Here is a 24,381-nt window from a genome sequence, read left to right on the forward strand (position 1 = left end):
AGTTATAGCAAATGGAAAAATATTGAATGCCATTTACCTTGGCAGTATACTTTCCAGGGATGTCCACACAGGTGATGAAGTTGATGCACACATTACCAGAGTTAGCTCAGTTTTTGGGAGGCTCTGAAGGAAAGTGTGGGAGAGAAGAAGTATTAGACTGATTACCAAACTGAAGGTCTACAGAGCTGTTGTGCTGACTGCATTGTTGTGTGCCTGTGAAAACTGGACAGTCTACCAGCACCATGCCATGGAATGGAATCCCTTCCATTTAAATTATCTTAGGACGATTCTGAAGATCACCTGCCAGGCATTCAAACTCTACTGCAGAGAGTGCAACTCTGATGTGTTGGCCATGTTGTTTGAATGCCCAACATATGTTTGCCCAAAAGACTATTTTACAGAGAACTCACAATGGCAGGCACTCACATGGATGTCAGAAGAAGCGATACAAGGACACTCTCAAGATCTCTCTGAAGAACTTTGGAATTGATTGTGAGATATGGTAGACACTGGTTATAGGACCATCCAGCATGGCATGCTTGCATCAAAGAAGGCACTGAGCAAAGCAGAATTGCAGTAGTTCAAAAAAAAGTGAGATGCATAAATTTAGTCATCTCCACTCCAAATGTTCACATGGATTATTTGTGTCCAACCTGTGATAGAGCCTTTCAAGCTCATATTGGCCTGATCAGCCACAGTGGGACACACTTTGTCCCCAACATAGTAAAGCCATTTTGGTCCTCCTCGAGAAGGAAGGACAACAACTAACCGATCATCATACCTTCCTTATTTTTGTCTTGTCCAATAAAATCATTATGGCTGTGGGTGAGTCACCTTTGTGACAATGTAATAATGAAAACAAATAGATATAGAGGGTCATGAATAAGAAAGGAAGATGGCAAAAGTAGGAGTGGAGGCTCAAGAACCAAGAGGAAGAATCCTCCTAGTTTAGTAATTTGAGCCCATTTTCTATATCATACTCTAGAATTCAGAACCTGGGCCAATGAGCACTTCCTCCTAACTTGGCCTGTTTAAGCCTGAAGCTTGGAGAGGTTGGACTGATGGCAAATGGCAATGGAGAAGAACTCCCTCATGAGCAAATGAATGATTAATTCCTGTGACATCTTGCTTCCTGAAGCTTTCCAGAAGCCTAGTGGGGGTTGCTGTGGCTCTGCTCCAACAGCTCTAGTGACACCTGGAAAAATCAACCCCATACACACTCAGCCTGTACTTGCTGTCATGCATGTGTGTATGTAAACTGATATATGTATTTGTACATATGATTACAGAACCACAGATTTATAGCTGGAAAGGATTACAGAAACCATCTATCCCACCCCACCCATTATACAGATGAGGAAAATGAGGTGCAGAGAGGTTACCCACAATCATTTAGGTAGTAAATGGCAGAGAGAAGATTTGAACTCTTTCTATCACATTATGTTACATCCCCTCAAGTGGATCTGGGCTCTTATGCAGATGGATGTTCCCACCAATAATGCTGTTCACAGACCATTCCTTTCTGCTCCATCCTGTGTTCTTCTTGTTTACATCTTCCCCCGATTCAGCACTGGAGATCCATAGGACATGCTGGAGGTCATTTCCCTGAGAGGTGGAGGAGTGGCGCCTGCTGGTTGTCTACCCGTTGCCTCCCTGCCCCTTGCTAGGTCATATGCTTATCTTCTTTCTTATCATCAGTGTCTAGATGACATACATTTTTAAAAAAATTTATTAAAATATATTGTAAAGAATACAATATGTACAAAGAGCACAATAATATAAATCAAAACACTAACAGGCATTGGAATTCAGATTGGATTCAGTGACCATTTTTGTTGCCAGAGGCTCAGTAAGGAATAACACTTCCTACTTCTTTTTTTAAAATATTAATTTATTTATTTTTAGTTTTCAGCATTCACTTCCATAAGTTCTAAAATTTCTCCCCCTCCCTTTCCTTCCCCTTCCCAAGACAGCATGCAATCCGATATAAGCTCTACATATGCATCCCTACTAATCATATTTTCACATTAGTCATGTTGTATAGAAGAATTAGAATGAATGAGAGTATATCTTGCCCTACAAGAAAGGAAGGGAAAAGGGGATGGGAGGGGAGTGGGGTGATAGAGGGGAGGACTGACTGGGGAACAGGGCAACCAGAATATATGCCATCTTGGAGTTGGGGGGAGGGTAGAAATTGGGAGAAAATTTGTAATTCAAACTCTTGTGAAAATCAATGCTGAAAACTAAATATGTTAAATAAATAAATTTAAATTAAAAGGAAAAAAAAAGAAAAAAAAGAATGAATGAGAGTAACCACGAGAAAGAAAAACATAAAACAAAACAAGACGAAAAAAGAAAATGGTCTGCTTTGATCTGTATTCAGACTCCATATTTCTTTTTCTGGATGTGTATGGCATTTTCCATCATGATTCTTTTGGAATTGTTTTAGGTCCTTGCACTGCTGAGAAGAGCTCAGTCTATCAAAGTCAGTCATGGCACACTGTGGCTGTTACTGTGTACAATGTTCTCCTGGTTCTACTCACTTCACTTGGCATCAGTTCATATATGTCTTTCCAGGTTTTTCTGAAGTCCACTTGTTCATCATTTCCTGTAGCACAATAGTATTCCATTACAATGACATACATCCTTTACTTGTGGACTTTACTCATGGACAGAAAAAGCATATTTCTCAGAACCAATAATTCAAGACCATACATGCAGACGAGAAAAAGTTATATGTCCATTTCTGCTGAAAAAACAACACAAATTCGACACATAACAAACTCCTTTGCTCGCATAAGATTTCTATTGTATAAATCAAGGTATGATTTAGTTCACTTTCATGTGCCTAGATTTTGGTGCCCTGCCCTTTAAGTCAGGTACTTAGAGGTGATAAGGGAAACTATCTTCTCCTTCTAGCTGCAAATTTATTTCTTTTTGAGTCAATAAATAAGTGTCAGAACTTTGATTTGACTTTCATCTGAGCTTTTTTGGGGAGTGGGGAGGGAGTCTAGAAGACTTGTGGAGAACTCCTTGGCTTAGAAGCCCTTTACCAAATGCAGACCAACATCTTCTCTGTCATTTATAACCTTAGAACAGGTGTTCTTAACCTGGGCTCTAAGGAGAGAGGGCAGGGGATTCTGGAATTTGGACAGGAACAATTACATCATGATTTTCACTAATGCCTAACTGAAATTATTTCCTCCAACTGTTTAAAGATATTCTGAGAAGAGGTCCATAGACTTCAAACTTTTTTTAAAATTTAGTTTTATTTTTGGTTTACAACACTCAGTTCCACAAGTTTTTGAGTTCCAAATTTTCTCCCCCCTCTCTCCTCCCCCTCCCAGACTTTAAACTTTTTAAAAATTTTATTTAAAATTTTCATATCCAAATTCTCTCCCTCCCTCCACCCTCTCCTTCACCTATTGAGAGGGCAAGAAATAGGATACCCATTATACATGTGAAGTTACCTAAAACATATTTCCACATGAGCCATATTTTGAAAAAAAAAACCAAGAAAAATAAAGTGAAGAAAATCTGCTTCAGTCTGCATTCAGACTCCGTCAGTTCTCTCTGGAGGTGGAGAGCATTTGTCATCATGAGTCCTTTGGAATTGTCTTCAATCATTGTCTTGATCACAGTATTTCTTTTTAGTTTTTCAATTTTTTAAAATAATTTTTAATATTTTATTTTTCAACATTGATTTCCACAAGATTTTGAGTTACAAATTTTCTCCCCATTTCTACCCTCCCCCACTCCAAGATGGCATATATTCTGATTGCCCCATTCCCCAGTCACCCCTCTCTTCTGTCACCCCACTGCCCCCCCATCCCCTTTCTCTTTACTTTCTTGTAGGGCAGGATAAATTTCTTTTTTTTTCTTTTTTCTTTTTTAAAATTTATTTATTTATTTTTAGTTTACCACACATGGTTCTACATAGTTTTGAATTCCAGATTTTCTCCCCTCCCTCCCCCCTCCCTCCCCAAGACGGCATGGAATCTCATATAACTGTCATGTATAACTTCGCATTGAATTAATTTATGCACTAGTCAAGTTGTGGAGAAGAATTTTGACCACTGGAATGAATCATGAGAAAGAAGAAACAGAACCAAAAACAAAAAAAAACAACCCAAAAACAAAAACAAAAGAGAAGCAAAAAAGGCGAGCATGTAGTGCGCCTCGATCTGTATTCAAACTACACAGTTCTTTCTCTGGATGAAGATAGCATTCTCCATCATGAGTCCCCTGGAGTTGTCCTTGCACCTTAGGTTGCTGAGAAGAGCACAGTATGTCAGGGTTGGTCCTCACAGAATCCATATATCTGTGGCTGTGCACAACGTTCCCCTGGCTCTGCTCCGCTTACTCAGCATTATGTCATGTAGGTTTTTCCAGGTTGTTACGAAGTCTGCATCATCCCCATTTCTTATGGCACAATAGTATTCCATCACCTTCATATACCACAGCTTGTTCAGCCATTCCCCAATTGATGGGCATCCCTTTGATTGCAGGATAAATTTCTAAGCCCCATTCCCTATATATCTTATTTCCCAGTTGCACGCAAAAACAACTTTTTTTGGAGCATCTGCTTTTAAAACTTTGAGTTCCAAATTCTCTCCCCTCTTCTCTTCCCACCCACCCTCCCTAAGAATGCAAGAAATTCAACATAGGCCACACACTTCCACAATACTCAAAACATATTTCCCTCCATCCTATCCTGTCTCCCTTAATTCACTTTTCTCCCTTGACCCTGTCCCTTTTCAAAAGTGTTTGCTCTTTATTACCTCCACCCCCATCTGCCCTCCCTTCTGTAATCCCCCCTTTTTATCACCTTCCCTCTACTTTCCTGTGGGTTAAGATACACAATTGAGTGTGTATGTTATTCCTCAAGTCAAATCCAATGAGAACAAGATTCACTCATTCCCTCTCACCTATCCCCTCCTTCCCTTTCAACAGAACTGCTTTTTCTTCCTACTTTTATGTGAGATAATTTGCCCCATTCTATCTCTCCCTTTCTCCCTCTCTCAATATATTCCTCTCTCATTCTTTAATTTAATTTAATTTTTTTAGATATAATCCCTTCATATTCAACTCACATTGTGCCCTCTGTCTATATATATGTATATTCCCTTCAACTACCCCAGTATTGAGAAAGAAGGTCTCATGAATTACACACAGCATCTTTCCATGTAGGAATGTAAACAAAGCAGTTCAACTTCAGTAAGTCCCTTATGATTTCTCTTTCTTGTTTACCTTTTCATGCTCCTCTTGATTCTTGTATTTGAAAGTCAAATTTTCTATTGAGTTCTGGTCCTCTCATTGAGAAAACTTGAAAGTCCTCTATTTTATTGAAAAATCCATATTTTGCCTTGGAGCATGATACTCAGTTTTGCTCGGTAGGTGATTCTTGGTTTTAATCCTAGCTCCTTTGACCTCTGGAATATCATATTCCAAGCCTTTCAATCCCTTAATGTTGAAGCTGCTAGATCTTGTGTTATCCTGATTGTGTTTCCACAATACTCAAATTGTTTCTTTCTGGCTGCTTGCAGTATTTTCTCCTTGACCTCAGAACTCTGGAATTTGGCTACAATATTCCTAGGAGTTTTCTTTTTGGGATCTTTTTCAAGAGGCAATCGGTGGATTCTTTCAACTTCTATTTTACCCTCTGGTTCTAGAATATCAGGGCAGTTTTCCTTGGTAATTTCTTGAAAGATGATGTGTAGGCTCTTTTTTCGATCATGACTTTCAGATAGTCCAACAATTTTTAAATTATCTCTCCTAGTTCTATTCACCAGGTTTTTCCGATGAGATATTTCACAGTTTTCCATTTTTTCATTCCTTTGTTTCTGTTTTATAATATCTTGATTTCTCATAAAGTCACCAGCTTCCACTTGCTCCAATCTAATTTTTAAGGTGGTATTTTCTTCAGTGGTCTTTTGGACCTCCTTTTCCATCTGACTAATTCTGCCTTTCAAGGCATTCTTCTCCTCATTGGTTTTTGGAGCTCTTTTGACATTGGGTTAGTCTATTTTTAAGGCGTTATTTTCTTCAATATTTTTTGGGTCTCCTTTAGCAAGTTGTTGACTTGTTTTTCATGGTTTTCTTGCATCACTCTTGTTTCTTTTCCCAATTTTTCCTCTACTTCTCTAACTTGCTTTTTAAAATCCTTTTTGAGCTCTTCCATGGCCTGAGACCAATTCATATTTTTCTTGGAGGCTTTTGATGTAGGCTCTTTGAATTTGTTGACTTCTTCTGGCTGTATATTTTGATCTTCTTTGTCATCAAAAAAAGATTCTAGAGTCTAAGTCTGAGTGTGCATCCTTTTTCACTGCCTGTTCATGTTCCCAGCCAACTACTTGACCTTCCAGCTTTTTGTCAGGGTATGATTGCTTGTAGAGTAGAGAGTGCTTTGTCCCAAGCTTTAGGGGCTGTGCTGCTGTTTTCAGAGCTACTTCTACTCCACTGTCACTGCAAGCTCTGTCACAGCAGCTCTCCTCCTCCCCCAAGAACTGCCAAGCAGGATTGGGACCAAGAGAACTTGCCTCTGCACCAGCAAAGTGCTCCTTGCACTCCCTCTGTGATTGGTTGCTTGATTCCTCCCACTGTGTGATCCAGGGATTCTGGAAGCAGCTGATGCCGGAGCTCTGGAAGCAGCCACAGGAGCTTCCTGCTGCTATTGCCACAGATGGCACACCACCTCTGCCACCCCCAGGGCTGGGGCTGGACTGCTTTCTAACTGAATTCTGCAGTTTTCCCACTAACTGGCTCTGTGGTTTTTGGTGTTTGTAGGTTGAGAAGCCTGGTAACTGCCACAGTTCAATGATTCATGGCCCTCAGGCCTGCTTTCATTGACTCCCGGTTTGGTCTGTCCTGGTGGCTGGGCTGCGGTACGCCCCTAGCACCATGCGATGGACCCTTCCCAGCGACCATCCAGGCTCTCATGGGCTGGAGACCTGTTTCCCTCTGCTATTTTGTGGGTTCCGCAGCTCTAGAATTTTTCAGAGCCATTTTTACAGGTGTTTGAAGGGATTTGGGGGAGAGCTTAAGTGAGTCCCTGCTTTCCAGCCGCCATCTTGGCTCTGCCCATTGATCAGAGTATTTAAGTCTTTCACGGTTGATCATCTTACAGTATTGCTGATGTGTACAATGTTCCCCTGGTTCTTCATCGATACATATAAGTCTTCTCGGGTTTTTGGGAAACCATCCCCTTTAGCATTTCTCATAGCGCAATTCCATCATACTCGTATAACACAATTCGTTTAGCCGTTACCCAGTTGATGGGCATCCCTCAATTTCCAATCCTTTGCCACCACAACAAGAGCTGCTAGAAATATTTCTGTGTATCTGGGTATTTTTCCATTTCCTTTGATCTCTTTGGGATGCAGACCTAGTAGTGGAATTGTTTGCTTCCAAGGATACGTACGATTTTACAGTCCTTTGGATGTGGTTCCAAATTGTTCTCCAGAATGGTTAAACCAATCCACCAACAATGCACTAGTGTCCCTACTTCCCCATATACCCTCCAGCAGTTATCATTTTCCTCAGACTATTTACACAGGATTCTACTCATCGGTGGAGACGGAGTAACCAATGCTTCAGGCCTTTGAGAGGTGACTGTTTCTAGGAAACTAGCGAGCTTGGAATGCTGGCCCCCGAAGCCCCATGTGCTCCTTGCCTAGTACCCGGCACACAGACAGCACTTAGCAAAAGTTTGGTGACTGATTGTCCTCGGGGGAACAACTTCTAAGCGAAGCTAATGAGCCTCTTCCCCAAGCTCCTGCCTATCCTCTTTGACAGATAAATTATTGCAATCTGGAATACCTGTGCCCATTGCCTCTGTGATGGTCTCCTCCCACCCCACCCTCGGCTGTCCCTGATGGGCAAAGCAGCGCAGCAAATGGGGAAGCCACTGGCACTCCTGGCCATGTGCTGATTATAGGAGGTATGTGTGTATGTGTGTGATGTAAAGTGTGTGGTGTGTGTATGTGATGTATGTGTGTAGTGGGTATGTGTTTGCATGTGGGATGTGCATATGTATGTGTTTGGTTTACGTGTATGTGTGTGTGGTGTAATGTATGTGGTGTGTTGTATATGATGTATATGTGTAGTGTGTATATGGCATATGCATATGTGTTTGGTGTGTGTGCACAAAGTAGTGTTTGTTCTGTGTACATGTGATGTATGTGTGTAGTGTGTGTGGGGTGTGCGTGTATATGTGTTTGGTGTGTGTGATGTAATGTGTGTTGTGTGTATGTGATGTATGTGTGTAGTATATGTTGTGTGTATGTATGTGGGGTGTGTGCATGTATGTGTTTGGTGTGTGGTGTAATGTGTGTGGTGTGTGTATGTGATGTATGTGTGTAGTGTGTATGTATATGGGGTGTGCCTGTATATGTGTTTGGTGTGTGTGTATGTGTGTATAGCTGAGGAGCTGCAGCCATCAAAAGTAGCACTGTTCGACATGTGGCATATGTACCTTTGGTTCATTCCTTTAAAACAATCGTTTCTCTCTATGCCTCCCTGTTCCTCCCCCCCCCATTGAATTCTTTCTAGTAACAAAGCCAATCTCAGTGTAGTGGGGCTGGGTGAGAGCACCCCTCTTGAGCCCTCTTTTGGGAGATATGTCTTTTAGCCCTTTGTTGATGAACAGAAGGCTGTGAGAGTAAGAGAAAGTCTGTCTCTCTTTTGAATTGTTGCTTTGCTCATGACCGTGAGAGTTGGGGAGTTCTTGAGTCGATGCTGACTGCCCAACAGGAGGTGGTTCCTGCAGTTGCACTTCCTGGAGGAGAAGATGACCGCACAGGTGCATCGTGCTTCTGAAGGGTCCAGAGGGCTGTGCTTTGGCCAGGAGAGCTGGCTTGCCCGTTGCTCTGAAAGTATGAAGCTCAGGTGAATGTGAACTCGGAGTTCATCTATTTTCTTTCCCTCTCAGGAATGTATAATGGGCATGATCAGTTATTTTGTGTTTTAAATATCTGTTAATGTGTGCTGATGAGGCTTTTGTATTTTGAACATTTCTTTTGTGGTGGAGGAAATAAACAGCTGCCCTATACGTAGTATTTATTTTTCCCCCTTGAATACTTTTCCTGAAAAGTGACCTTGCTAATCCCTTTTGAGGAGATCCTGGGCATGAACTAAAATTAAAGCTTCTGTTTAGGAGATTTTCCTCTAAGTCCTACTCTGGGGTGGGATTATAAGAAATCAGAGAGAGAAAAATCAGAGAGATAAGCCTGATCTCTTTTTATTGTGGTCAGGCTGCTCTTGGGATGAATTTGGGACCTTTGCAGGTCCAGAGCAGAACCTTGCTGAGAATGGGCTCTCCCTGTGCTATTGGTAAAAACTTAGGGGCATGTTCATGGTTAACATCTTGACCAAGATGTTACCAACTGCCCAGGCCTCCCCCTACCCAAAGGGGCTCAAGCAGACTCAGGAGCCTGACCTCTGAAAGAGGGAGATCATGCTTTTCTCATATTCTCTGGCTCATTTTGTTCCTTAAACAAAGCTAAAATTTGACTAATGTGTAGAATCTCCACAAAAAGGATGGGCAAGGTCCCTTCTTGAAAATTACTTAGTGTGTGATGTAGTAGCTATCAGGTCTAGGGCCTGTTCATATTGACCACAAGGAAACACTTACTGCCCTACTCTCAAGCACATTGACAAACAAGTCCACATGGTACCATAACACATTACTTTTCTTATATTCTCTCAGACGTAAAGACTCCTGTGGGATTTGTGGGACTGCTGAACAGGGACTTTCCTTTTACCTATGACCCAGGCGTTTTGGGTAGCTCACAAGTGCAATCCATAGCCTGGCTTGGGCTTTCTTACCTTTTTCATCTGTACTGCACTCCTTGTGGTGACCATCTCCTCTCCTGAGAAGTTGTTGTTGGCCAACCAAGACCTGGAACAAGGCTCTTCTGATCTCTCTACAAGGTTTCCATCAAGATGAGGACCATCTACACTCAGGAGGAGAAACACAAAGCAGGAGGGGGAGCCAGTGACTTGAGATCTAGTCTTGGATCTAGGCAAGCATGTGTTCTTGCTGCCACGTTTGTGCAGTCACCATAGATGGTGCTGGGGAGGAGGGGAAGGCACAGGGATCCCTTTCCTCTTTCCCTTTCTGGAAGTCCAAGCCAGAGCTGTCAGAGTCCCAAGCCACCTGTTTGAAAGAGAGGAAGAGTGGAAATAATTTCTCCTTTTTTCACCTACTGGGTAGGCAATTTCTTGGCCTCATTGTCAATCTTCTTCAACATAGCTCCCAGTGAGGGTGACCACAGAGATCATCCAGGAGCCTCTACATGTTCTTTAGCAAGAGTCTAGACTATAAGTTCCTAAAGTGGGTGATACTGCCCTCTGGGGGGTGCTGGAATGATCGGGGGGGGGGGCAGTAGCCTCGGGTGCAATTTGGGAGCATTGAATAAAAATAAGGGGGTGGTGGAAGCATAAGGAAAGAAAAGATAAGAAAATTTTGAAAAATGGTTCCTACATGTTTCATCTGTCGTGTAAACAGAGTTAAAGTCATAATAATTACATTATTTTCCACATAAACACACAAAATGCAAGTTATAACCCATCAGTGGTCAAGTCTGCTGAGAGGTCTTAACAAGCAAGTGTTGGCAGACAAGTGTGTCATACATTATTGGAAAGTCCAGCATGCATTATCAGGAATACATGTGTGTAATGACTTGTTGACAATACAATACTATATGGTTACATAATGCAATATTGCATCATCAAAATTTTAGTGCAGGAAAACCCAAATTTACAATAAATTATTAAATTTAAGATGCATTATTTTTTAAAAAATGTTTTATATTTTTTTGAAATGGTGCAAATTAAAAAAAACCATTAAAAGGTTAAAGGAAGTAGATTTCTGGGGTGGGGGGCAGTGCTGATGGGAACCTCTGGTCTAGAACCATGGACCCAACACTATGTGTTCCTGGGATGTCCTCCATCATTCTAAGGTACAAGTCCTTTAGAGCTGAGCCACAGCTCTTTCTGGGATGTACTGGAGGTTTTCTGCCCACACATGGGAATGGGCCAGAAGCCCTTGAGGGGCCCCTTCCAACCTTGGGTTTCTGCATACACAAGAGTTCTCTCTCAACCATTCTGTTTTACGGATAAGGGAAGACTTTGCCTCCATCTTACTTTAGGTGATTGCAGTTGTTGAGATGAGAGCCAAGTGTCTGCCAGAACAAAAGCAGGAAAATTAGTCTGACTGAACCAAGTGTATGCAGAGAAAATCTAATCTGGAGGTGACATAATTGTGATTCACAAGGTACCTGAAGGAGGGGAAAGATACCAGAGATATAGAAAAAGTCTTGGACTTATTAATATCCCCAGAAGATGACAGAAAGAACCCCAATAACTCCCAACATATATGCCTACCTTCCCATTTAGGCAAATTATTTATGAGAATCATCTACATGTGAGTTGAGGGAATACTTGATGAGGGAAGGAGGGAAGGAGGGAAGGAAGGAAACAAACATTTATTAAATACTTATTATGTTTGAATAGAGTGCCAAGTTTGGAGTCAGGAAGATTCACCTTCATGAGTTCAAATCTGGCCCCAGATTCTCACTAGCTATGTGACCCTAGGCAAGTCACTTAACTCTGTTTGCCTCAGTTCTTCATCTATAAAATGAGCTGGAGGATGAAATGGCAAAACCACTCCGGTATTTTTGCCAAGAAAACCCCAAATAGGGTCCCAAAGAGTAGGACATAACTAAAATAACTGAACGACAATGTTCCAGGCACTCTGCTAAGTGTTTTACAAATATCTCATTTGAAATGTAGGTGCTATTATTATCTCCAGCTTACATTTGAGGAAACTGAGGCAAACAGATTAAATGACTTGCCCAGGGTCACACAGCTAAGTGTCTGATTTTGTGGATTTGAACTCAGATCTTCCTGATGTTGGTCCCAGTGCACCACTTAGCTGCCTCCAGATGAAGAAGTCAGTGGAGAACATTTTTTACAGGGACCTTCTGCAATGGACCCCATCTTAACTGAGATCTGCTGCCTCTAAGTCCATCAACCTTCCATGATACCACATTTCCTTGTTCTAATTTAATGAAAGGGAGTAAAATGGTAATCATATCTTAAGTTTGCCTGGCACCTTTCACTAAGGAGACATCCTAGTGGTTAGAGCTGACTGACCTGCCTAGTCTCCAACCCCCCTTTAGCTACAGGACCAGGATTTCCTGGTAAGTGTTGTGCAACCCTCATCTGGATGGCGTCATAGAAAAGGTTGTAAAAACTTCCTGGTGGGCTTCCAGAACAGGTTGGATAGCTCTTTCTGGGATATACTGGAGGTTTTCTGCCCACACATGGGGATGGGCCAGAAGCCCTTGAGGGGCCCCTTCCAACCTTGGGTTTCTGCATACACAAGAGTTCTCTCTCAACCATTCTGTTTTACGGATAAGGGAAGACTTTGCCTCCATCTTACTTTAGGTGATTGCAGTTGTTGAGATGAGAACCAATGAGCCCCAGGTGAAGGCCATGGATGCGTATCTTTCTGGCCATGATCATATGAGAGGGTCAAGGTAGTGCAGTGGAAAGCTTTCGAGTCAGAGAACCTGGTTTTGAATCCCAGTTCTACCATTTACTAGCTGGGCAACCTTGGGTAGATTGCTTCACTTCTCTGGACCTGACCTTTCTCATCTGTGGAATGAGGTGTTTTGCCTTCTTAGCATATGGTGATTTTGAACCACAGGGATTGGGGGAGGAGGATGAGTAGGAGTCTGGCAGCCAGAGCATCCTTAAGGATCTGAAGATACCAGGCCTTTAGTGGTCTTCGCTTTTGTTCCTTGGGACTTGAATGGCTTCTTTCTGGATGCCCACAGAATCTTCTTGGACTATGGAGTAGGTGTTGGGGATACCAAGAAAGGCAAAACCTTGGCCCCAGCCCTCCAGAAGCTCACATTTTAATGGGAGAGCCAATGTGCAGATAATTGTGTACATGCAATACAGATACTAGAAATGGGGGGCAATCTCTGAGAAGGCATTAGCTGGGGTGGAGATGGGGAGGGCATGGGATGGGAAAAGCCTCCCACACCAGGAGCTGAGTCTTGAGGGCAACTACGAGGGAAGCAGAGGGGAGGAAATAGTGGGTTACCCAGATTTGTACAAAACACAAAGTAGACAGAAGGTGACCCTTGGGCGTGATCAAGAAAGGCTTTCTTCAGGCAGTCATGACTCACCTGGGCCTTGAAGGGAGTCAGGCATTTCAAGAGGCAGAGGAGGAGGAGGGGGGCCTAGTGAACCCCAAGTCCCAAATGCTGCCAGGGCATCATCTCATTCCTGCTAAGGCTGAATGTTTCTTCCCATCTGGTATCATTCCAGGTATTTCCATGTCACCATCCTCCTCTTGGTGCTTTTGAGTCTTCTCTTGGGAAGCTTCCTCAACACACAAGTCAGCCTGATGGTTCCGTAAGTTGGTTGTTGGCTCTGAGGTACTCTTGGGGGGTTTGACCCACAGGACTGTTGGCTGATGTCAGCCCTGAGGCTTGCACAGGAGGTGGCAGGGTAGGCAGAGGAGGGCTTGCTTTCTTAGAGTTAGAGTGTGGGCCCTGGCTCTCTTCTTTACCCCCTGGATATGACTTCCGACAAACTCCTTCACCTCTCTGGGTCTCAGTTCTTCCACTTGTAAAAGAAGGGGGTTGCTTTAGTTTTTTCAGTCGTATCTGACTCTCCCTGACTCCATTTGGGGTTTTCTTGGCAAAGATACTGGAGTGGTTTGCCCTTTTCTTCTCCAGCTCATTTTACAGATTAAGAAACTGAGGCAAACAAGTTGAAGTGACTTGCCTAGGCTCACACTGCTAGTAAGTATCTGAGGTTGGATTTGAACTCAGGTCTTCCTGACTCTAGGCCTGGTGCTCTGTCTACTGCACTCCTAACTGCCCAGGATTGATAGACCCCTTTGAGCAGAAGTAGCCTTGTTGAATCAGTTGGGCCAGCTTAGGGTAGCAGGGACACTGCCAACCTGGCACAAGCTTTATCAGCAGAGACATGGATGTCTCAGGATCTGTAGGTACCTGGTGAGTCACAGGCACAGTATCAGTAGAGAGGCCACTACAGGCAGCCAAAGAACCATGATCTTACTGGAAGGTGGTGGTGGATTTAGGGAAGAGAAAAGGCCTGATCTATTGAGGCCAATGGTGTGTGTTTGGGTGCCTTTTCCCCAGATCATCTGCCCCCTCCATCTGCCCACCCTTATCACCTCACGCTCATTGCCCTTGCTCTGAAATGGCCCCAGGTTATCTGTGAAGAAGTCACTGTATGTGTCTAAACATTGAGTCCAGTTTTGGTCCTTCAGTGCCTCTATGATCTCTGTGTGTACCAGGGTACCAGGTGGGGCCAACACATGGCTCAGTCTAGACCCTTTTTGCTGAGGAGACTCTTAGAACCTAGCTAGCTAGGCTGGTTCCATCAACCAAAAGGCATTCATCAAGCACTTGCTATGGGCTAGGCATCCTGCTAAGAGCTGGGGATATAGAGAAAAACAAGACCACAGAAACCCAGCCCTCCCCTCAAGAAGCTTACATTCTAGTTGGAGAGGCAACTTGAAGCCTTTCCAGCTTGGTAGGTCCTAGGAGAGCCTGGGCTTCTTTGGTTTAGCCTTCAAAGACCCAGATTCACCTCTATGCTGCTATGAGGAGTCAGGGGAAGATTTAAGTGGAGGGTTTGACTCCTGCAAATTTGTGTAATTCCTAAAACCTCACCAATAAAACATCCTGAAAAGCATGAGGCTCAAAATCTGCTTTTCGAGTTAAAGAGACAGGACAAGAATCGGAACAGAGGGATCAGATAGTGTGGGCTAGCTGGGGTTGAGGATGGGCAAGTTGAGATCTGACTCAGTGGCAGTTAGGGGTTCAGGGGTGAGGCCAGGGTGGCAGCTAATGTATCATGAAATGGACAGGCCACAGAGGGGAGGAGTATCTCAGAAGCTGGCACAGTTCCAGGTACGTACTTAAGTGCTTAATACATGCTTGTTGGCTGGATGACTGATGAAAGGTGGACTGAGAGAATAAGAGGGTGAAGCAGCAGAAAGTAAGGGTGGAGACCAGGTTTAATGTGAGTGAAGGAGTGGGAAGGTTGGAAGGATAAAGAAAGGCATTTCAGGAGATATGGAGATAGGATCTACAAGACTTGGTAAGTGATCAGCTATATAGGATGAGGAAGAATGGGGAATCTAAGATGATTCTAGGTTGCAAACCTAGAGACTAGAAGGATGTTGGTATCCTCAGCAGAAAAAGGGAAGTTCAGAGGGGTGGGAAGTTCGGACATGTTGAGTCTGGGATGCCTACAGGACATCTAGACGGAGATGGCCAGCAGGCAGTGGGAGCTCAGCACAGGAATGGGCTGGATGAATTCTCAGCCGTGGTTTCTTTCGTCCATAGTGAACAAGAGGACTTCGCCATTAACGGCAGTAGATACTGATGGAGGACGTCTTTCTCTCTTCTCTCCGCAGTCTCTTCAGTGGCCAGGAATCCTTCTACCCTGTTACCAACATCATGTTCCTCAAGACCCACAAGACCGCCAGCAGCACCGTTATGAACATCCTGTATCGGTTCACAGAGAAGCGGAACCTCACGGTGGCCCTGCCTGCTGGGCAGCTCTTCCACCTGGGCTACCCCTGGCTCTTCCTGACCAAGTATGTGGAGGGATTCAAAACCCTGAATGGGACCTTCAACGTCATGTGCAATCACCTGAGATTTAACCCCCCAGAGGTGAGGTCCGTGGCCCATGCTGCCCTCCGCCCGGCAGAGGTGGTATCACCCATGTTCCCCAGGGGCCAGCTTGGCTCAAGCTGGGTACCAGGAGCATCAGCTGGGTGGAGGGGGTATGGAGAAGGGCTCTGAGGGATGAAGGCACTCTACTAACAGTAGGAAGCTGGAGTAAGTCAGGTTAATGAGTGCGAATGCTTTTGGGGTTGATCTAGAATGGTGACCTGTTACTGAGAGCCTCATTCTTTGTCAGAATTTTAGGTGGGGGAAAGGACAGATTTGGGTGATGCCAGATCACTAGGCAGGGAAGGCGATTGTGGCTGGGAAGGGATCTGATTATGAGGATTAGAGATTTAGCTCCGGAAGGGGGCTTAGAGAAGAAGGAACATAGATCATAGCATTAAAGCTGGAAGGGACCCGAAGGTTATTCAGTCCAGTCCTCTCATTTTACAGATGAGGAAACAGGCTCAGAGACGTGGTTTCACAGCTAGCGTCTGAGTCAGGATGTGAACTCAGGCCTTCCTGACTTCAAGTTCAACACTTGACCCATTGCGTCAAATCAAGGGCCTTGAGATCATTCATTCCCCATGGTCACTATCATTTCCGCTTGAGGACAGGGGCTGTTTTACTTTTGTCTTCATGTCTCTAGAGCCCAGCACTGTGCCTGACACATAGTGGGAACTTATAAATAAACTAGAGATTGGTTGATAGTTTGATTGAGAGCCTGCAGAAGAAAAGACTTAGAGGAACATGATAGCTTGAAGTAGAACCCCATGTTGTCTTTCTCATCTGACTGTGAGCTTCTTAAGGGCAAGGGCCCTGTTTTTGCCTTTCTTCATGTCTGTAGAGCTTAGCATAGTACCCAGCACACAGTAGGTGCTTCATAAATGCTTGTTGGTGGATTGATTGCTATGTGGCCCCCACAGCTTCCTCCCTGGACCTTGTGTTCCTCTCCTTCTCCCTCCTGGATTTTTCCATGGCTGCTGCCCTGGCAGTCTTTCTGTCTACCAGGCCAAGCCCCTTTTCTAGTCAGCCTACCCTTAGGTGCCAATCAACCAATAAGCATTTATCATGCACCCTACTATTTCTAGGCACTGGAGATCCAAATACAAAAGCCAAGCTAGTCCCTGCCCTCAAGGAACTTACATTTTAACAGGGGAGATAACACTCCTGGGGAGTGATGGACAGAGAGGATATTTTAGTTTGGAAAATGACTGGGAAGGTGAGAGGTGCCCAAGTGGAGTAGACGGGCATATCCTCTCCAGGAACAATGGCAGGGTTAACATGCAAACCTGGAAGGGGGTTATGGTAAAGAGGTGATCAGAGAAGGAGGTGAGGCTTGGCAGGGGCTTATCTTCCTATTTTAAAGGCTATGACCCCCTTTGGGATAGGGACAGGGACTGGACCCATGATTTTATTGGCATAGGGAACTCCCAGGTGAGGAACAACCCTCTACCAAAGCAGGCACTTAGGGTTAGGGTGTGCCACACTGAGGGGTGATGTGACTTGCCACACAACCAGTCAGAGGTAGCACTTGAACCCAGGTCCTGACTTTGAAGGCTGCTCTCCTTCTCCTACACTACACTGATGCTGTTTCCTTCTGAGAGAGGCTGGGCTAATTTGGAGAATATAGATGAAGGATGAGCTCTTTCCCTAGTAAATGATCTCCTGGCTCAGGGTGCCAGTAACTTAGAGGAGTCTCAAAGACTTGCCTGGGCATTAAGGAGTTAAATGCCTTAATGAGGGTCACACATCTGGTGTGTTCTGGTGTGTTCTAATCTTTCTATTAAGCTCAAATTGTCTCTGTCGCTTCTGTTTACTGATCTTCAGTCCACCCTTTGGTCTACACGGGATAAGTCTAACCCTTCTATGCGATAAATCTTCAAATGTTTGAAGACAGTTCTCAGGTTTCCCCTCCTATCTTCCCATTTGTTGGGTAAACATCCCCGCTTCCTTCAGTTGTTGATCCTTGTATGTCTTGGTTCAAGCCTCCTTCCTCCGGACTCATTCCAGCTCTTTTATGATTCAGGCGTCCTTCTGAGGGAGAGGCTTTCCAGGCTCCTTTCATCACTATCTTACAGGGTCAGACATACCTCAAACACACAGTAATAAGGCTAGCCGATTTCCACTCCCTGTAAGATAGTGTCTCCTTGTCTCTTGCCCCAGGAAATGGAAATTGCCTGGTAGAAGGAGCTGCCTCCCTGCGGCCCAAGGCACCCAGGTTACTGTTTTGTGGGCAAACCCCCCGCAGATTTTTAGGAAGGCTGTTGCTCGGCCCTTCCCAGTCCATGAATATCCTTGACCTATTTTCTACTTTCCTATTGCTGGCGCTTCAGAAAAGGGGTTGTTTGTAAATCCCACTAAAGAGATGCTTTGAACAACAGTTCAACTCAAGAAAGACCTGAGTTCAAATCCAGCCTTGGACGCTTGCTAGCTGTGTGTTTCCGGGCACTTCACCTCCGCTTGCCTCAGTTTCCTCATCTGTAAGATGGAGATAATAATAGCGCTTATCTTCCAGGGTTGTTGTGAGGACCCAATGAAATGTTTATAAAATGTTTTGCAAACGCAACGAACGCTTGCTTTTACTATCATTATTATCGTCAATCTTACAAAGATTTATGGTGCCGGGCGCCGTACTAGGCGCCGGGGGTACGAAGACTGAATTGAACCAATCCCTGTCCTTAAGGAGCAGCTATAGGTAAATACAGCGTGTCTACACAATCATGTTGCCCCACGAATGGGAGAGAGCAGGAGCGTCGAAAGGTTTTCAGATCCTTTTATTTACCTTTTTTCATTTCAGCTTCAAAGTAACCCCGGGAGGGAAGGGCCGTTTTAAAGAGGAGGAAACTGAATTTCTTTGAGGTGAAGTTAGAGAGGCGATATGGTCCCATGAAAAGATCGCCGGCTGTGGAGTCGGGGGATGTGGCTTCAAATTCTGTCTTGGTGCTTCCTAGATGTAGCTTATGTTTGATTCTCACCTTTATCACTCCCCTAGCCCCCTGGCTTCCTCCTCCTTAATGGTACCTTTCTTCTCTAGATCTGTGACCCTGAGTTTATGAAATACACTGTGAAAAAACCCTAACCCTAAATACGCAAGTCAGCTGCTATTATGACGATGGAATCCAATTGACTCACCGTATTTGTGGTTGTTACAAGCCATGAATGAAATGGGTCTTTTGAGTATGAGGTGAACTTCAGAGGTTGGGGTGGGAGGAAGAAACAAGATAAAGCTGCAAGTGCGGGAGCGGGGAGATTTTATACGCATGAAAGGTAGACGGAACATTTATTAAAAAAACTCATAATTTTTGTTTCTATATTACCTTCATTTCATCTGTCTTCTTAGAGAGCTATCCCTTGTAATAAAGAATAAAAAGAAAGAACCCCCCCACAAAACCCAGTTCAGTAAAACTAACCAAACTTTTGGCCAAGTGTGACAGTTTGTAGTGTTCTAGGTCCGTGAACCCCGCCTGCCTTGGCCAAAAGTGAGGGATGGGTATTTTCTTATCTTTTGGGGGACAAGCTTGGTCGTTAGAATTAGTCTGTGACCAGTCGTTTATAATGTACTTGTTATGTGCCAGGCACTGTGCTAAGCACTGAGGATCCAAAGAAAAATGAAAACAAGGTCGCAGCCATGTACAACCTCACATTCTAATGGGAGAAAAAACATGCAAAAACCAGTACATAAAATATTACCCAGAGTAAATGGGAGGTAACTCTCGAGGGAAGGTACTAGCAGTGTGTATGAGTGTATGTGCATATGTATGTGTGTATGTGTATGTGTATGTGTGTGTGTGTTTGTATTTGATTTGTCCTAAAAATATTTTGTTTTAATCTCAACCTCCCATCCCAAGTTGCCACCCTCCCCACTCCAATAAGAAAACAGAACCCATCATGAACATGCATAGTCAATCAAAGCACATTTCCACACTGGCTGTGTCCTAAAAATATTTGTTTCATTTTACATTCTGAGTCCTTGGCATATTTGATCACTGATCCTCGGGAATCCTGGTTAGTCTTTACATGGAAAAGAGTTCAGCACAGTAGTATTCCATCTCATTTACATACCACAACTTGTTCAGCCATTCCCCAGTTTATGGGCACCCTGTCAGACTCCTATTCTTTGCAAACTCAAAAAGTACCACAAATGTACATCCTTAAGAGTTTGTTTTGTTTAGGACTAATTTCTCCCTTAAACTCCACTCCCTCTAATTCCCCCAACTTCTTTCTCTCCTTTCCCTCATATTTTACTGTTGAATGAAATGCATTTCTGTACCCAGCACTCTCTCTCTCTCTCTCTCTCTCTTACTCTCTCTCTCTCTCTCTCTCTCTCTCTCTCTCTCTCTCTCTCTCTCTCCTTCCTTCTTTCGGCCAATTCAAATGAGAGTGAAGTTCAAGGGTTAGCCTCTTCCCCTCCCCGCCTTGTTTGTATAGATGTCTACTTGCGCACTTTCATTACATGAGACAATTTCCCCTGACCTTCCTTTCCTTCCCCTCACCTCTCCCCAGGCCCCAGTGTATTCCTTTTCCCCTCTCCTTCCATTCTTTTCTCAAGGTCATCAGGACATAGCAGAGCCATTCCTAAATCTTGTCTATTTGGATACCCTCTATGAACCCTGATGATGCTAGGGATGGGTGGGGGGAGTCACATGTATCATTTCCCTATATTTGAATGTAAGCAGTTTTTCCTTTAGTGCTTTATCATTGTTCATTCATGTTTACTTTTTTATGTTTCCTTCACCCTTGTATTTGACCTTCAATGTTTCTTCACAGCTCTGATCTTTCATTAGGAAATGCTTCTATTTTGTTAAAAATCCATTTTTTTCCTTCTGTAGCATTATGCTGTTTTTCTGGGTAAGTTATTCTTGGCTATAATCCCATATACTTTGCCTTCTGGAATATCATATTCCAAGTTCTTTACTCCTTTATGGTGGTATCTGTTAATCATGTGTGATCCAGACTATGGCGCCTCAGTACTTGGACTTTTTCTTTTCTTTTAATTTGGACATGGAAGCTTTAGATTTTGCTATGATATTCTTGAGAGTTTTCACATGGTGTTTCTTTCAGGAGCTGCCAGGTTCTTCCTATTTTCACTTTGCCCTCTGGTTCTGAGAGATTTGGGCAGTTTTCTTTTCAGATTTCTTGAAACAAGATGTTGAGGCTCCTTTTTTGGGTTATGGGCTCCAGAGAATCCATTATTCTTAATTTTTTTCTCCTCAATCTGTTTTCCAGGTCAGTTTTTTTTTGGCAATGAGATACTCTACATTCTTTCTATGTCTCAGTCTTTGGACTTTGTTTTAGTGTTCCTTGTTGCCTCATGGAGTCACTGGCTTCTGTTTGGTCTCTGTGAATTTTCAGGAAGCTTATTACTTGGGGTTTTGTCTCTTGTGTCAGGCTGTTAACCTCCTTTCCACTTCTTTGTTTTATAGCTCTCATTTATTTTCCATTTTTTTCTTCTAGCGCCCTCATTCCATTTATACATTTTTTAACTTTTCTTTTTTAAGTTGTTGCTTCATCTCTTCCATGTGTTCTTTTGGAATTTGTGCCTGAGCTTTGTTTTTGTCTGAGGCTTTGCTCGTAGATGTTCTGGGGTTATTCTCTTTTCCCAAATTTGTGTCTTGAGTGTCCCTGCCACCATTAGCTCTGAGCTTCCCGGGGTAGGGTTCTTGCTTTGTTGGCCCATTCTTTTAGCCCACCTCCTGACTCTGGACTTGATGTCAAAGACTTTGCAGCACTTCTGGAGGGAATATCTGGGCTGCCTCCTGTGGCTGTGTTCTTGGTATATTGAGTTTTGTGTTTTGTAGGATCTCAGGGACAGGCTCATGTTTAGTGCTCCCATCCTGGGCAGAGGCTGGTTGCTGCCTCCTGGTCTGAGCTCTCTGAGTTCCTGACCTGGGTTTGGGTCTGAACATGAGAAGATGCTGCTGTTGGACTTTACCCTGTCAGCCAGTTGAGAAATTCTGCTGGTTTAGAGCAGCACAACTGTAGGCTACTTTTTTATACTGGGATTCCTGCCCTGGTGATTCCTCTGCAGCCTGGTCTAGATTCTGGGAGTGAGATCCAGCTCTGTGCCTGGGGTTTGAGCCACAATGATGCTGTTGCTGGCTTCTGAACATCCTCCTTTCTTGGTACACTGCTCATGGCCTCCCTACCTGGTCATACTACCACTGTGTACATCCCCTTCTCAGTTCTCTCTGAATCTGTTTCTTGGACCTGAGTAGTGGGTGACAAAGTTTCAAGTTCTCTCCTTTTCACCATTACAGTGTCCCAGTATGGGTCTAGCCATGCCCTAATATGAGTCTGGGATCTCCTTTTGCTGTAGCGCCCAGACTCTCCCTGGGTGTTAGAGAGCTAGCACGTGGCATGCTCCTGGCCCATCCCCATCCCTAGTGTCTGCAGTCCTTCTTCCCCATCTCCTTACGCTGAGCTGGCCTAGACAAACAACTCTGACATTTTCTGGATTTTCCAATCAGGATTTGGTCTGGTGCATTTTCTAGATGCGTTTAGGAGAGTTTTGTGGAGAGATCACTTTGCTGCTCTGCCTCATTTGCCTGGGTCTTGAAGGAAGTCAGGAAAGCTAGGACGTGATGAGGGAAAGCTTACTAGGCACAAGGCAGAGCCAATACAAAGGAAGGGAGACAGGACATGCAGCCAGTGTAGCAGGGGAGCATTGGGAATGAGTAAGAGAGTGGGGAGGAGCGAGAGGATCCGACTGCCAGAGAAGGAAGGGGGCTATGGGATCAAGAATGAGCATGGAAGAAGGGTTGGTCTTGGCAAGGACAAGAGTCACCTTGTAGACTGAGTTGGGAATGATGGAGGAGGTAGACAGAAAGCATCTGAGTGGTATGAGATGAAGGAGGGGAAAGCCAAGAAGCATTTATAGAGTACCTACTGTGTGCCAGGCACCGTGCTAAGCACTTTACAAATATGATCTCATTTGATTCTCACAACAATGCTGTGAGGTAGGTGCTCTTACAGTTGAGGAAGCCAAGGCAAACCAAGGCTAAGGGATGCTACCAGGCAAGGCCCTACACTGGGGTGGGGGTGGGGGAAACAGGTGCCCTAGGAGCATGAGAGATTGAGGATGGGTGGAAAGCTTTGGAAGAGCCCTATGTGAGAGTGAATCCATTTTTGTTGTTCAGTTGTGTCCAACTCTTAGTGACCTATGGAACATACTGTTGGAGGGGGTAGTAAGAGTAAGGGTGTTGGCCTGGGAGAGAACTGAAAGGTGCAGGGTTTGGAGATCATGGGAGGAGGACAGGGTTTGGTATCACTTCTCTTGGTTTAATCTTTCAGTTCACGTCATTTCCTTCATAATGTATATGATAGCAAGAACATTTCTCCTCCTCAGCTCCTTGCACAGGCCCCTGCGGGGATGGGGTGGGGTTGATGTCTGGATAGTGGCTGCAGCCCCCAGGTTGTGATTTCCTCCAGGATGGTGCTTGATACTTTGCTCAGTGCCTCTCAGCCTGAGTTAGGCATCTTTTGCCTGGAGGACTGACCCAAGGTCTTTTTTCATGCTCTGAATATCCATCCCTTCAGGGGATCAACCAAGCCTGCTAATGGGCTTTTCTCTTTTTTTTCTCCCTCAAAGGTACAGAAAGTCATGCCAAACAACACTTTCTACTTTTCCATATTGAGAAACCCAATTTTCCAGCTGGAGTCCTCTTTTGTTTATTACAAAGGATATGTGCCTGCTTTTCGGGAGACAAAGAGTCTGAATGAGTTTTTGGTATCTCCACTGACATACTATGATAAAAACCTATCTATAAAAAATATGTATGCCAAGAATAGCATGTGGTTTGACTTTGGCTATGATAACAACAAAAGTGGCAAAGATTATGTGCAGGGTGTCATAAAGGAGATCCAGCAACAGTTCCAGCTGATCCTGATTTCTGAGTATTTCGATGAGTCCATGGTCCTCCTGAGGAACATCTTGCATTGGGATCTGGATGATGTGGTCTACTTCAAGCTAAACTCACGGAGTAAGAATACAATCCAGAACCTGACCAGGCAGAACCAGGAGAGAGTAAAGGAGTGGTGTGCTTTGGACTGGGAGCTTTACCAGCATTTCAACAGGACCTTCTGGCAGAAGATCAGGGAGGTCGTTGGGCTGAAGAAACTACTGAAGGAAGTAACTCTCTTGAGGGAAAGGCAGCGGGAGCTCATGGACATTTGCATCCAGGATGGGAAGCCAAAGAATAAGACACAAATCAAAGACATGAAGCTCAGGCCCTACCAGTCTGGGCAGGCCAACATCCTGGGCTACAATCTCAAACAACACTTAGACAATGAGACCCTGATCATGTGTCAGAGGATGGTGATGCCCGAGATACAGTACATGTCCCACTTGTACTCTCAGCAATTCCCCACAAACCCCCCTAAGAAGATCAGGCTGTAGTGATGGTGGAGTGATTGCTGGAAGCTCAATGCTTGGGGGCTAAGTGCCCTGCTAGAGGGTGACCTCCAGATCCCTGAAGGCTCATTTGACTCTGGTGTGGCCAGCAGGGAATAAACTTCAAGAAAGAGGGGGTGCTGGGGACACCTTGTTCTAAAGGATCTCTGGGGGGCCTAGACAATTCTTAATTCAGTCCAGAGTTTTATTTTTTAAAAAATCTACCATGGAATATTGCCTTAAGGTAATAGGATTATTTTCCTT

The 24,381-nt window shown here is 44.1% G+C and overlaps 1 protein-coding gene across 1 annotated transcript in view; it reads left to right on the top strand.

The window, feature by feature from the left end:
* The window catches only part of GAL3ST2 (galactose-3-O-sulfotransferase 2), a 75,659-nt gene extending 51,536 nt beyond the window's left edge, over window positions 1-24,123 (top strand). Inside the window, exons 3-5 of the mRNA XM_036755839.1 lie at window positions 13,342-13,428; window positions 15,470-15,728; window positions 23,317-24,123. Of these exons, the coding sequence (XP_036611734.1) occupies window positions 13,342-13,428; window positions 15,470-15,728; window positions 23,317-24,123 (1,153 nt within the window). The remainder of the gene's footprint in view (window positions 1-13,341; window positions 13,429-15,469; window positions 15,729-23,316) is intronic.
* Window positions 24,124-24,381: the final 258 nt, after the last annotated feature.

This window comes from Trichosurus vulpecula, chromosome 4 (genome assembly GCF_011100635.1).
Source record: "Trichosurus vulpecula isolate mTriVul1 chromosome 4, mTriVul1.pri, whole genome shotgun sequence".
NCBI classification, from domain to species: Eukaryota; Metazoa; Chordata; class Mammalia; order Diprotodontia; family Phalangeridae; genus Trichosurus; species Trichosurus vulpecula.